This window comes from Ostrea edulis, chromosome 10 (assembly GCF_947568905.1).
Source record: "Ostrea edulis chromosome 10, xbOstEdul1.1, whole genome shotgun sequence".
Classification (NCBI taxonomy): domain Eukaryota; kingdom Metazoa; phylum Mollusca; class Bivalvia; order Ostreida; family Ostreidae; genus Ostrea; species Ostrea edulis.
This window is the reverse complement of record NC_079173.1, coordinates 34,747,309-34,762,308: the sequence shown is the minus strand read 5'-3', so window position 1 is coordinate 34,762,308 and position 15,000 is coordinate 34,747,309. Positions and strand designations below refer to the sequence as shown.

At 35.3% G+C, this 15,000-nt stretch overlaps 1 protein-coding gene and 1 long non-coding RNA gene across 2 annotated transcripts in view; both read left to right on the top strand.

Annotated features, from left to right (window-relative positions):
- The window catches only part of LOC125660308 (uncharacterized), a 3,224-nt gene extending 1,656 nt beyond the window's left edge, over positions 1–1,568 (top strand). Inside the window, exons 2-3 of the long non-coding RNA XR_008799012.1 lie at positions 734–818; positions 953–1,568. This is a non-coding gene — a long non-coding RNA (uncharacterized LOC125660308). The remainder of the gene's footprint in view (positions 1–733; positions 819–952) is intronic.
- Positions 1–15,000, top strand: part of LOC125665876 (uncharacterized) — a 34,184-nt gene that overhangs the window by 8,757 nt on the left and 10,427 nt on the right. The window contains exon 5 of the mRNA XM_048898833.2: positions 10,078–10,199. Coding sequence (XP_048754790.2) covers positions 10,078–10,199 — 122 coding nt within the window. The remainder of the gene's footprint in view (positions 1–10,077; positions 10,200–15,000) is intronic.

Genomic DNA, 15,000 nt, shown 5'->3' with positions numbered 1-15,000 from the left:
TCACAAGTTTGAGGGGGGGGGGGGGTAGTGTTGCACTAAAATTCTATTTGGTATAAATTATAGTACTTATAGTATCTTGAAATTTCATTGACCTAAGAGATATTTCAAATCTGGGGTTTCATGTTTCATACAAGCATGTAGGTCTACAAAACTTTATTTAAAATATTTGTAAAATCACAAGCCTCCCTCATAGGCAAATAAATGTCTTGTATGAAAATAAGATTTGTATGTCCTTCTCTTGACCCACACTCCGTAAAGGAGACAGGTCTGATAAATCTAGAGTTGACTTGTTTTGATATTATTAGAATGAACTGGCAGTTTATGAAAACATATCTGTCATCTCATATTGTAATATGATAATTATGATGTTTATTCACCTCATTAAGGACCCAGGGGTGGGAGGGTATGTACAGTTTAAATAGAAGGTAACTATAACAATATGAAATAAATAACAATCATGCAGATGTACTACTACTGCAAGAGTTCACATTGCTGCACTGCACACATTTAACATACATGTAGTGTTACATATGTAATACTGATTTCAGACAAGATTTTAAAAATTAACATAATAAAATACATGTTATGTGTGTAATTTTCAATATATCAGCATTTTAAAGTTCACTGAACATGCATTGAGACACACAATTTTAAAATTGACATTGTCTGACACAGTATAATTAATGATTAATACTGACTGTGCAAATATTAATTATGATGATTTTTTTCTAAGCATCATCCTAAGGACCAGTGCAAGTTGAAATGGGCTTCCAGCCAACAACTTCAACAGCAATTTGCCATGAAAATCAGCAAGAAAGGTACAATATTTTCTATCTTAGTAAGATAGAATTTTTCATTTTAACACCAGACATTTATAAAGACAATTCTTAGTATATTAGATATTCATCTTTTTTTCAATATTTGAATATACAGAATATATTTTTTATAACAGGTACTTCATTTACATTGATGATGTCATATCCCCTGGACCCCACAACTTTACAGGTTACAGAGAAAATTCAAGAACTTCTGCAAAATGTGGGACTTGGATAGAATCAATAATGTATTTGTGAGCCCAGAGCAATGGATATATTGTGCAACATACTATTCTATTAGTGTGAATTTAATGGAAAACAAGTACATGTACTCATGTATTACATGTCTTTTTTAAGACAATAATATTGAATAAATATAGAGGAAGTGTCATTGTTGATTATTCTAAGTTTTTGATATCTCAAATTCAGTAAACATTTCTAAATGAAAATAAAACACCAATTTTATAACTTTAATCAATGTGTTTAAATTTCTCATTTTCTACCCCCACCCCCCTTACACACACAGTGCATATATACTGTGAATGCAATATGCATGCATTCTAAGTTATCCAAGCGAGTTTTTGTTTCAGTGTGAGACTACAAGTAGGACTCATAAACTTATGAAGAGACATATATATTTGTGAGAGCAAGATAGCTGATATGAGCCTTGAGATCAATGGGTCGAGCCGCGGTGGTGGTCTAGAGGTTAGAGCGTTCGCCCCGCATGCGGAAGGCCAGGATTCTAATCCCGGCCGCGACAGACCTGAGTTGTTGAAACAGGTAGTGACAGTTTCATTGCCAAACGTTCAGCATCAGGTGTGAATGTCACTGGTCCTCGGAGATGACCTTCAAAACGGATGCCCAGTGTCACAGTAGATGTGGCACGTTAAAGAACCCTCACTGCTCAATGGCCGTAAGCGCCGAGCAAAGGCCTAAATTTAAAGCCGTTCACCGGTCTTGGTAACGTCTCCATATGAGTAAAAAATTCTCGAGAGAGACGTTAAACAAGATACAATCAATCAATCCATGGGTTGATTGGGTGGAAATCTTTCCATTGATATTAAATATAAAGTTGTTAGGCCTATTTAAACATATTTGGTGCATTATGCTGTATAATCATATCAATTTCTTATAATAGGTAATCGTGTCTGGTTATTATAAAAAAAAAATGTATGAAAAATAACTAAGTATTAATGCAATCATTGTGAGTGCAAAAAGGTCAATTGCAAGAGCACATACATAAATGCATTGGCGGATATAAGGGGTGGGGGGGGGGGGGGGGGGGGGGGGGGGGGCAACCGGCGCGAGCCCCCCTAAAATTTTCAAGTTTAAAGTAAATCGTGGTCTCTTGTTTAGAGAAATATCTACGATAAAAGAAGCCATAATTTCCTTCACTCTCAGAGAAATAAATGTCTGACAAAATCTTTTGATTTATTGAATTACTTTTAGTGGGAGAACTGCTATTTTTTCCAAAAACCCTTAAAATTTGCGTTATTTTATTAATTTCACCTTATTAGAAATGACAGAAAATAATAAAAATGACTACATAGGAGACATATTTTAAGCCCTGTAAAATCTGCAAAATCCAGGAGTTCCTGGGGAATCGCCCCCCCCCCCCCCCCCCCCCTTCAAGGCGGCCCCAAGACCCCTGCCTCATACAGTTGCACCCCCCACCCCCACCCCAACTTCAATTCCTGATCCGCCCCAGAAATAGCTTATAGAAACCTTATTGTCATGTTCAATTTTCAAAGAGGTAATTTGGGAATGCTTAAACGTTTTAAGTTAGAAAGAGATCAGTAGTTTATCTCTGCTGGCTGAATCTTTCTTCTCAATGCGCCGAGTGCAATTCATGACGTCTATGTTCCTGCTCATTCTTTCTCCTCCATACCATGTAGTATATTAGAGGGGTTGGGTTGTAATGGAGACATTTGTTTTAACAAATATAAATTGTATTTCAATTTTTTGTGGGGATTTTTATTTGGGAAAACTCTTGATATTAATCATCAAATATGATGACATATGATAAATCTATATTCTGAGTGTAAGTGCACAAAGGTCAACAACGAGAACTACAACAAAATATAAGCTAAAATTTGAAATACATACTTTCTGTATTATATTTATTAATTTAAAAAAGGTATTACAAAGAATCTTCGAATTTCAGCAAGCTGTTTTTGATGGATTGTTTACAACATCTTTTAATAACCCTTTTTCTTACGAAAATGTGTAGTTTGTAAAAAGGGGGTGGGGTTAGGAATTTTTTGCTAGTTCCATATTGAACCCCATTATGGTGTATAATTTTTTTCATATATTTTACTTACTAATAGACTGACCACTTAATGAAATAAAATAAGAAATTTGATGGGTAATATTTTTGCAGCTTAAGCAAAGGTATGACCCTGTGTGCAAATATTGTGCACTGTTTTAAGGTAATTAGCCAATGTAGCTCTGTTGAAGTAATGTTGTTGCATGTTAATAATGATTGCTGAACTTGAAATTGATGTGTAATATACAATTATGTGAAAGGTTGTTTGGAACCATATATGACAAGTTATGATCCTTTTTACAATAAAAATGTTACAGCTCTATTTGTATATTGCTCTCTACTTATTTTTCTTCACATTTTATGCTTTACAAGGACTAAGGAAGGTGTTATTAAAATCGCCATACTTCTCAAAAACAAGGTCGATTACCTACATTGATTTTTTATTATGTTTTATATCGAAGCTTCATCATAAACATATATCAAAATAAAAAAAATTCAATGGTTAATTTTTTTAGCATCAACCTATCAATCTCTACCTTAAATGTTAAGTAAAGTGATAGTAAATTATTCTTCATAATGTCGCAAATTTTATTGTAAAAAAGTGTTAAATACTAGCCATTTATATTTATCATTATATTCACCTGTTATACTAAAACAGCTGCACACGATACTTGTAAAAATCTTATGAAAATAAATTCAAAATACGACGCTCACGATGTGTGCAAAGGATATTCCAATCTGGCTATAAAATATATATATCTGAGTGAGTCAGGGTGAGACTTGGGTACATGAAACCAAAGGGGATGATGGGATGCCCACCTTTTTTGTCAGTCAACCTTCAGCTTGGCACACTCCCCCCCCCCCCCCCCCCCCCCCCCCCCCCCCACTTTTTGGAACAAAAAAAAATGATACTGTGTGTCTTCATGGGGTTAGAAATAGCGCAAGTAATTATAAATAGCTATCTGCATTTCTCTTATATACTCTGAAATTATAGGACCTTGATCGATCTTCTTGTTCGTCCTCCATTGAAAAATCGTTGATGTGGCTGGCATTTGCATTAATTATGAATTCAAAGTGATATCCTTGTACAGTACCCGCAACGTTATTCTTGACATGATAAACGATAGAACACAATACACGCACGATAGGATAGGATACACGCACGATACGATAGGATACACGATAAACCTGATAAACGCAAAACCTGATAAACGATCTTCACGATAGACCTGATAAACGCAAAACACGATAAACGATCTTCACGATAAACGGAAAACCTGATAGAAATGTTGTAAATTTAGAAACGGTTTAGACGGAACGAAATTTTGATACCTACAACATAATTACATTATGTTTACATTATGTTGATAATAATATTGAAGGATTTCAATGTTCATTATATACCTACATTACGGACAAAGCGGATTTCTTGTTTCCCGCGTTCTCGCGATGGAAAAAAATCTAACGCGGTAATCTATAGGTAACTCAGGAAAACCGCGTTCTCATCGCGGGATGACTATCAGCTACCTGTCCCCGTCGCGGTAACATTTGTTTAAAACATTGATCGGTTTTGTACCATATAATTTCTTTAATCCACGGTCATACGTTTTTTTTTGGTTTTTTTAATGCCATCACAGCTAAAATTTTAAAAAAAATAATAAAATATATACGGCATTGAATTCATTATTTGATATCTATATGAATTTTATCAGCCAATGATTCTAAAACTTATATTGTCACCTAATGTTTAATATATAGATTATACAGGGAATTAACTAAATGTAATACATTGTATAAAGTAGTGATATCATGCTTCAGTAGCTCTCTTATGGTAATGTATATTACCTTGGGTATGAAATAAAACCAAGTAATATTGTGCGTGTAGCGAGGAGGGGGTTATTTTGCATCAAGCTCTAAGTTCACGGCTCATTCAACATCTCAAGTTATTTTCATAACGACCGCTTTAAAAAAAAATCAACCGCACTACACCTGTTAGATATTTTTACACTATGATTGATAATTGATAGTCATAAGTAATTGGAACATATTTATTTGAATTGATATTTTGTTAACAAAACATAAATATACTGTTTAAAAAACATAAACAAAACCCGGCTTGTTTTAAATTCGCAATTTTGAAACGCTTAGTGTGTAAAAAAAATTCAAATAATCATCAAAACCAACATAAATTTCAAGTATCTACACGTACGAGTATTGGTGCATGTACAAGGTATATAAAAAAAAAAACAACGATGACAGCGGAATCGTGCCCAGTTGAGCAGAATTTTGGGGGATGCAACACCCTTGCACCCTTTTAAAACTTAATCTTCTAAATGTGTGAAATACAATGTCCCTGAGAATGTTAGCTGTCAAAACACGGGTGATACACAAAATCAGATATAAGGACGCTCACAAGTTCAGCAGTTGCTATATAAGTAGCATACACATGGGAAAAAAATCGGAAGAAAAAGAACCATTATTAAAATATACATGTATGTGATAATGTAATTTACTGATTTTTCCTTTCAAATCGGAACTCCCTATTTTTCTGTTAGTGTTAATTACAAATAACTGTTTCTAGACAAACAAATGTTTATGAACTTCAGAAGGAGCTTTCAGATTTACTGTGCTCGGTTTACTGTCCTACTTTCCAGACTACTTAGAATTAAATTGTGATAAATTTTCACTCTCTCTCTGGACAGACAAATATATCTTCTTCTGCCTTAAAATCGACAACTTTATGTTCTCCTTCAAATATACCGTCTTTCCTCGATTCCTAAAAATAGCTTCTTTAACGAAACGAATAAAGGTTTCGGAAAGTATCATACTTTTTCATTAGATTTTATATACGATCCCGATAGTTTCCGAAGCTACACGATAAACGATTTTCACGATAAACGGAAAACCTGATACACGCAAAACACGATACACGATAGACCTGATAAACGCAAAACACGATAGAAAACGGAAAACCTGATACACGATAGGATAGGATACACGCACGATACGATAGGATACACGCACGATACGATAGGATACACGCACGATAGAGCACGATAGGAATGTCAAGAATAACGTTGCGGGTACTGTACAACAAACTATGGTTCCCCATTCAAAAACTTCTTCAGTTGTGAATAAATCATCTAATGGAGTGCCTTTGTTTTGATTTGCAAATCTGAGTGTGGTCTTTATGACATCACAAATTCAGGAAATCAGGAACGATAATCGGGTAACGATTTTCTATTCTGAGTACTTTTGCACTTCAATTTCTTCGAGTTAATATCGTTATTAATCTTGAAAAAGCATTTTTATGAGGAGTCTATGAAACAATTAAAGTTAATAATCATGGAGAAAAAAGGTATTGTTAAAAACTGTCTCCTATAACCTTTAATGTTTTTAAGATAATACCCAACAGGAAAGTCTCTATGTAAAATTCTAAACTGAAGCCATTGAGCAGAAAAAGCAGTTGTTGTTTTGAAACGAATCTTAAAAACGTCTTACACTTAAAAATCATCTATTCCATATGGAGTTAATTTAGCCTTTCTATAAAAGTTGGGATAATTTTCATTTTATAAAAGATCGTAAATGATTTTGGAACATTTTTCTTGCAAAAAAAACGGGTTAAAAAGAAACAGGCATACATGGATTACGAATTGTATGGTTGAATGTCTATCAATAGACAAAGTTTTAAAAGTGTTTTGAAGTTACTGTCACATATAATTTATCATCGGTGATTGACCTGAATCGGTGACCTTTTGTTTACGTGTGCACTTTGTCGTTTCTGGGTGTTGATGACATCATCAATTTCGCTGTAGTGTTTGCAAACTTACACAGAGCACATCTTTTTTTTTTCCGAAAATGAACTACTAGAAGTAGAATATGCAAAAAATCAACATGGGCACCCCAAAAATAAGCCCATTTACTTATTACTTTTTCTTTTTCAAGCAAACTTTCATATTAATATAAAGTATACAAAAAGTCTAGAACTCTGCCCTATGTTATTTTATTAATTGACGTTTAGTTGCACATTCCTCCTGTATATATGTTTTTACAGTTACAAACATTGGCAAACCTATATCAACAATGGTCACCGAAATAGGTGACGTCACCATTTTAGGAGCACAAAGTGACATGTTTTTTGTTACAAAAATATATTCAATTAATGTACCAATAGAGTTGGAATTTTTGGATGAAAGTAAAGGAATTTAATTATACTTTAAAGGTAGGTGTATCGTTTATTTATTTTATCCGGATGATTAATGAGAAAATCGCGGTTTATCACTAAAGTCACCGAAACTGGTCAGTCGACGATACATGTATACTGCTATTAACATGTATTTCATTATGTACACATATTTTTTTGAGATTGTAAGTGCTTTGAAATTTATCTAAAGCTAATAAATTACAATCATCATAAAAAAAATCTTGAATAACTTTAACTCCTTTCTCATACCAGTCTTTGATAAAAACTGGTTTGCCAGCTATTTTTATATTATAATTGTACCTTACTGGAATATTCTGAAACTTGCTTTTTATGTTTTGAGGATATTAGCTTCTTAAACTTAAGAATTTAATTAAAGGTTCATGACTAGTGATGGGTAATCGGGAAATAAAAATTAATCAATGATCGAATTAATCGGATGCAGCTTTTTGATTGATTAATCGAAAAATAATCGAATTTCATTCATTTCAAATTTATGGCATAAATATATTAAATTTACTTTATTTTTTACCCTAAGTATTAAGTTAATTATCTCAAGAGGGACGTTAAAACAATACTCAGTCTTATCGGATGATTCAGCTTCGTCAGCCATTTTTGATTTTAGTTAAGTTGCGGCAGGAATATTCTTTTATTGTATTGACTCTAGGGCCTGGTAGCTAAAGCAATGCAAGCTGTAATTGATAGTATTTTTTCAACTGTCCAATTATGCACCAAATAACACCTATCAGTATAATTTAATATATGATCCCCAATTAGATCTGAAGAAAAGGTCAGCAAAATAAATAAGGGAATATTGTTTGAGAGCATACTTACAATGAGCGTTTCATACAAACCACCATTCCGTCGTGTACATGGACATTACTTACTTAGGCCTGTCGTTCCGTGAGGAACATAGGCCATCGACGACAGTCCTCCAACGAACACGATTCTGGGCTGCTTTTGTGGCGTCGTGCCAGGTCATGTCCTGCGCTTTTAATTCTACTTCTGAGTCACGCCTCCAGGTGTTTCTTGGACGTCCCCTCTTTCTCTTGCCCTGTGGGTTCCAGGTCAGGGCCTGGCGTGTGGTGCTGGAAGGTGGCTTCCTTAGGATGTGTCCAGTCCAGCCCCACTTCCTACGTCTGATTTGTATGTCTATGGGTTCCTGCCCTGCTCTCTTCCATAGTTCTTCATTTGTGATCTTTTCAGGCCATCGGATGTTGAAGATGCGCCTGAGACAGGTGTTGTAAAATGTCTGGATCTTCTGCAGGGTTGTTTTGATCATTCTCCATGTCTCTGCTCCATACAGCAAGACAGACTTAACATTGGAGTTGAGGATCCTCAGTTTGGTAGTAATGCGTATGTTCTTTGAGGCCCATATGTTCTTTAGCATGGTAAACGCTGCTCATGCCTTGCCAATTCTTGACTTGATGTCACGGTCTGTACCACCCTGTCTGTCCGTCACACTCCCCAGGTGGATGAAAGACTCAACTTCTTTGATGGGCTCACCACCAACTGTGACTGGTAATTGGACAGTGGTGTTGATCTTCATCAATTTTGTTTTCTTCAAATTGATCTTGAGTCCCGCTCCTGCTGATGTTGTTACAAGGTGAGTTGTTTTGTCCTGCATCTGACCGTGGTTGTGCGAAAGGAGAGCCAGGTACATGGACATGGGAACGATGATTGTCGAACGTAATCGGGTTGCTGAGACGAAGGTCATATACAAAGACAAAAACTGACATGAGTAACTACACATGTTGTTTGATCGTTTCATGAAGGACAATAAGTACTAGAAGTGAAAGAAAGTGTAATAATTACACATAAGTGCCACTCAAATAAAATTTTGATCATGGTGAATTTTCTATAAAATTGGCATGTTAAGGTGTTTACTAAATATGAAAGTGCTCAGTGCCTCTCTTTCACTTTTTAATGAACTGGTGACCTCCGGGGTTAATGCACATTGGAGATTACTAGCAGGAATTACTGACAGGATGACAATGATTCATGAGTTGTTATTTTCTGCTGATTTGACGGGTTTATTGCTTCAGATTCACTCTGATTCTATGAAATTATAAATATTCAATCACAAATATGTTCTTTAATTTTTCAATTTATTTACCATCAGTTACAGCTTGTATTGCTTTAACTCCTATCAGAATTCAGACTTACCAGATCCTTCTCAGGCTATTATGCTATTATGTGAAGACAGAAGGACATTGGAATTTGTAAACTAGCTTATAAGCACATATACTGTTTAAAAGACACAATGCATGTTTCTAAACTTTTTCAATTTTTCAACAAAATTAGTTCTTTTCATGCCTAAAACTACTTTAAATGTGTTTTAATGAAATATTTTGTGTAGTTTTCGAGTTTGAAAGCGATGAAATTCAAATCTTGCAATATGCATATTTACTTTCGCTATTTTACGCACCATTCTGTGTGATATCATATGCGCCCTCGGGTTTGAAAACATCTATTAGCCATTCATATTAATATCTCACACTACTTTCACTATCAGTTGATCGAAGAAGGGCGCATGTGATGTCACCATACCACGTGACTACCCAACTAATTAAATAGACTTATTGAAATCGGGGCTTAGATTTAAGTCTGTATTGTGGTTATAATCATTGCAATATTTCGTCAAACAAACTATTAGAATTGATTACTACTAGCGTAAGGAAGACAAAATGCATATAATTTTGTATACTTTGAAAACATGAGATGTGTCCTTAAATAGCAGTAAGAAGATTACCCACTCCTTTCTTGTTTCAAATGAAATAATGTAATTCATTTAGAGAATCAAAAGAAGACCTGAAGAAGGAAAGAGGGGAGGACCTGTCCTACCCAGTGTTAGCTTTCCATGGAACGAAAGTAGAGAACATCAGCAAGATTTGTGAAACCGGGTTTAGAGTGCCAGGTATAAACATACATTTGTTTAAGTGGGTCAGTAAATCATACAGGTCGTTATACGATTGTTTAAGTAGGTCAGTAAAACATACAGGTCGTTATACGATTGTTTAAGTAGGTCAGTAAAACATACAGGTGGTTATACGATTGTTTAAGTAGGTCAGTAAAACATACAGGTCGTTATACGATTGTTTAAGTAGGTCAGTAAAACATACAGGTCGTTATACGATTGTTTAAGTGGGTCAGTAAAACATACAGGTCGTTATACGATTGTTTAAGTAGGTCAGGAAAACATACAGGTCGTTATACGATTGTTTAAGTAGGTCAGGAAAACATACAGGTCGTTATACGATTGTTTAAGTAGGTCAGTAAAACATACAGGTCGTTATACGATTGTTTAAGTAGGTCAGGAAAACATACAGGTCGTTATACGATTGTTTAAGTAGGTCAGGAAAACATACAGGTCGTTATACGATTGTTTAAGTAGGTCAGTAAAACATACAGGTCATTATACGATTGTTTAAGTGGGTCAGTAAATCATACATGTCGTTATACGATTGTTTAAGTGGGTCAGTAAATCATACAGGTCGTTATACGATTGTTTAAGTGGGTCAGTGAATCATACAGGTCGTTATACGATTGTTTAAGTGGGTCAGTGAATCATACAGGTCGTTATACGATTGTTTAAGTGGGTCAGGAAAACATACAGGTCGTTATACGATTGTTTAAGTGGGTCAGTAAAACATACAGGTCGTTATATGATTGTTTAAGTGGGTCAGGAAAACATACAGGTCGTTATACGATTGTTTAAGTGGGTCAGTAAATCATACAGGTCGTTATATGATTGTTTAAGTGGATCAGGAAAACATACAGGTCATTATACGATTGTTTAAGTGGGTCAGTAAATCATACATGTCGTTATACGATTGTTTAAGTGGGTCAGTAAATCATACTGGTCGTTATATGATTGTTTAAGTGGGTCAGTAAAACATACAGGTCGTTATATGATTGTTTAAGTGGGTCAGTAAAACATACAGGTCGTTATACGATTGTTTAAGTGGGTCAGTAAATCATACAGGTCGTTATATGATTGTTTAAGTGGGTCAGTAAAACATACAGGTCGTTATATGATTGTTTAAGTGGGTCAGTAAAACATATGTCAAGTCGTAAAACATACAGGTCGTTATGTGATTAAGTGGCGATTTCGAAATTCTAACTGATGACAATATGTAGAAAACATGAATTTTGAAATTGTGTGCAAAAATTAGTATCTTACATCTACGAAGCCTGTTCAGCAGAGCGGGCCCCCGCAAACATTCCCATTATAACTCTTTGGTGCTAGAGGCGAGCACTCGCGTGCGCCCGCTCACTGAACAGGCTTCTAGTGGGAATGTGGTTAGATTATCTTGTCAATAGAGAACAGATGGTAGAGAGTAGACATACATGTATATGCCATGGCTTAACTGTCATGGTTATACTGTCTATGGAGAACAAACTTGTGTAGATCTAGAGAATTTTCGGTGCATATAAATACATTATGGAATCCTTCTAAGTCAGATTGGGTTTAAATTTATATTGACTAGAAAATTATAGGCCTTTTATGCCTACTTCATATTGTATTTTATTGGGAGTTGAACTATGTTCAATCTCCCTGGGTCATCACGCACTTTTCTGCGCAGTAATTTGTTTTGATTTGTATAGTGGTCGTCAGCGAGGGTTCTGTGTCAGCTGATTTACTCCTAGGTAAATCAACATAAACTTTTATAAACATCCGCCATTAAATAATCCATGTAACTTTTCTGAATTAATCTAATTTTGATAATTGACATGTAAATAAATGCAATGATATTGTATTCAAATCAATTTGAATACAAGATTTCGATCAAATTGATACTGATATACATAGAAAAATAAAAGATAAGGTTGAAAATTGTCGTTTGTAGCGCAGCGTCACCTATAAACATTGATAGGGAAACGAACGACAACTGCACACAAGCCCTATTGACACCGTGGCACGAAATATCGAATATGGTGCGAAACCTCAGAAAATTTACAAGAAATAACTCTACAACATTGTGTATGTGTATATATTTGGTGTTTTTTTTAATGTGATATAAAAAATGCTTGATGTTACATGTAGATTGAATTAAAACACGTCATTCCCAGTCAACAACTTTCGATTGGGATCGGAATACGAAATAAAATTTCTTATAAATCCGGTGGCAAAGTGAAACTTCTTCATGCTTCAAGTTATTGAATTACGTAGTAATTGCACGTTACACATTAGAGAACTGTTCCTTTTAATAAAGAAAGTCACAAAATAGATACAAAATGAGTGTACCTTATTCATTACTGTTACCGAGCTTTCGTCGACTATAATCTCGAAATGGCGTGTTTCGCTGCGCTTGATGACGCTAAGGTCCACATTTTCTACGTGAGTAGTGTGATATTTGTTTATGAATTTTTTGCGCATACATGGTATGTCTCGGCTAGGAATAATGGAAACTTTCTCACATATGTATGTAAAGACATATTAATCTCTATTTTTAAAAATGTAGAACACTTTTATCAAATGACAATGTTTGAAAACGCTTAGAGCCCCGATGTCAGAATTTCCTTTTCCAAGACATCAATATGTCAAATTCATTATCCTTTTTTAATAGTATGTACCATATTTTGTACCAGTTATCCATTTTGAATCCCCTATTACAATGGGATTTTGCTGCACTCTGTAATGTTTGAGTGGATGTCATGAGTGTGTGTCAAACAGAAATTTTAAGAGCATGGGATAAGGTGCTGCCATGTATTACTTCACTATCAAAGTTTAACCCAGTTGCCACAATGTTGAATTTATGCTGCAAAAAGGATTGGAAATTGCTCTGGTCAAAATACATTGTTTATTTGTCTACAGATGAAAGAGACATGAGGATTCTCCCTCACAAACTGAAAAAAAAAATAGTTATGGATCTTGTACATGTATAGTTTATTAATCACTATAGATTTCCAGCATCACAAGTCTGATTCCACTATATGCTTTCCATACTGTCAGGTTCATTCACCCCCTGTTTGAGCCACAGTATAATATCCCAAATACCTTGGCAATAAATAACATTATTTGACTAGTGTTTCATTTTTAGCGGAGTTGCTATGAAGTCGAACTCGGCTTATGATATGATGAAGTGCCTTTGGGCGGGCAGGCGGGCACGCATCAACATTTCATTTCCGCACCATAGCTCTTGAGCAAATTATAGGATCTCATTCAAACTTAGATGGATTGTCACCCTCAGTAAGATGAGAAAGCCTATCGATTCTGGGGTCACTAGGTCAAAGGTCAAGGTCACTGGCTATAAATAGACTGAAATTTGGAGAAAATTTTGTTTTCCGCACCATAGCTCTTGAACGAATTATAGGATCTCAATCAAACTTAGATCGATTAAGTAAGACAAGAAGCCTATCGATTCCGGGGTCACAAGGTCAAAGTCACAGTGGTTATAAATAGACTGAAATTTGGAGAAAATTTTGTTTTCTGCACTATAATTTTTTATCAAATTATAGGATCTCAATTAAACTTAGATGGATTATCGCCCTTGATGAGACAAAGAAGCCTATTGATTTTGGTCTAGGGTTAAAGGTCAAGGTCACAAAGGATTTAAGTCGGCTGAAATTTATGTACGCAAAATTTTGCTCCCTGCTTGATAATTCTTGAAAACTTTTCTGCCGGTTCCCTCTATACCCATTCCTTGCGCAACTCGGCTTGCGCATTTCCGATGCCCGACAATTTTAAATTTTTTTGCATTTCATTTATTTTGAGTTATTATACAATTATTTACCATTCCATTGATCCTCTACAGGACTGTAGTATACTCAGGTGACAGTTTAGCATATTGGACTACCTTTTCAAGTAATGAATCCTTAGAATTAGCTATAACTAGGATTAAACTTGAATGTATATATACAGGGGGAAAACTTCTTCACAACTGCAAGGCATTGATAACCATATTGATTTGAATGTTTGGGCCATAATATGTGGTCACATTTTTCATGAGAATATAAAGGGGTGAAATTCTAGAAAACAACAACACGACTTCAGTTACTCGAGGAGCGTTGTGGCCCATGGGCCTTCCATTATCCATGTTTGCTGTTGTAACGCTTTGAAAAGCAACAACAGTTGATTTGTATCTAAAATCATGATAATATTCAGTCATTTATCCCCCTACCCTTCCAGTACTATCTTTTCTAACTGAATTTCCACAATGTTCAACTCCCACGAGTACTTTAAGTACTTTGATATTGAAATGTCACCAGCTGTAGGTGAAGAGCCACAAAATTTGATTTATGCACCAAAGACCCACAACTCTAGCTTTGAAATGTTAAGCACATGGCAAAGTAGAAATTACATCTTTGGTTTAAACAAGGCTAAACAAGGCTCGAACCACTAAACTCCCTGTCAGATAGTGACTGATCCCTAACACTAACCTCCCTGTCAGATAGTGACTGATCCCTAATACTAACCTCCCTGTCAGATAGTGACTGATCCCTAACACTATAACCTCTCTGTCAGATAGTGACTGATCCCTAATACTAACCTCCCTGTCAGATAGTGACTGATCCCTAATACTAACCTCCCTGTCAGATAGTGACTGATCCCTAACACTATAACCTCTCTGTCAGATAGTGACTGATCCCTAACACTAACCTCCCTGTCAGATAGTGACTGATCCCTAATACTAACCTCCCTGTCAGATAATGACTGATCCCTAACGCTATAACCTCTGTCAGATAGTGACTGATCCCTAATACTAACCTCCCTG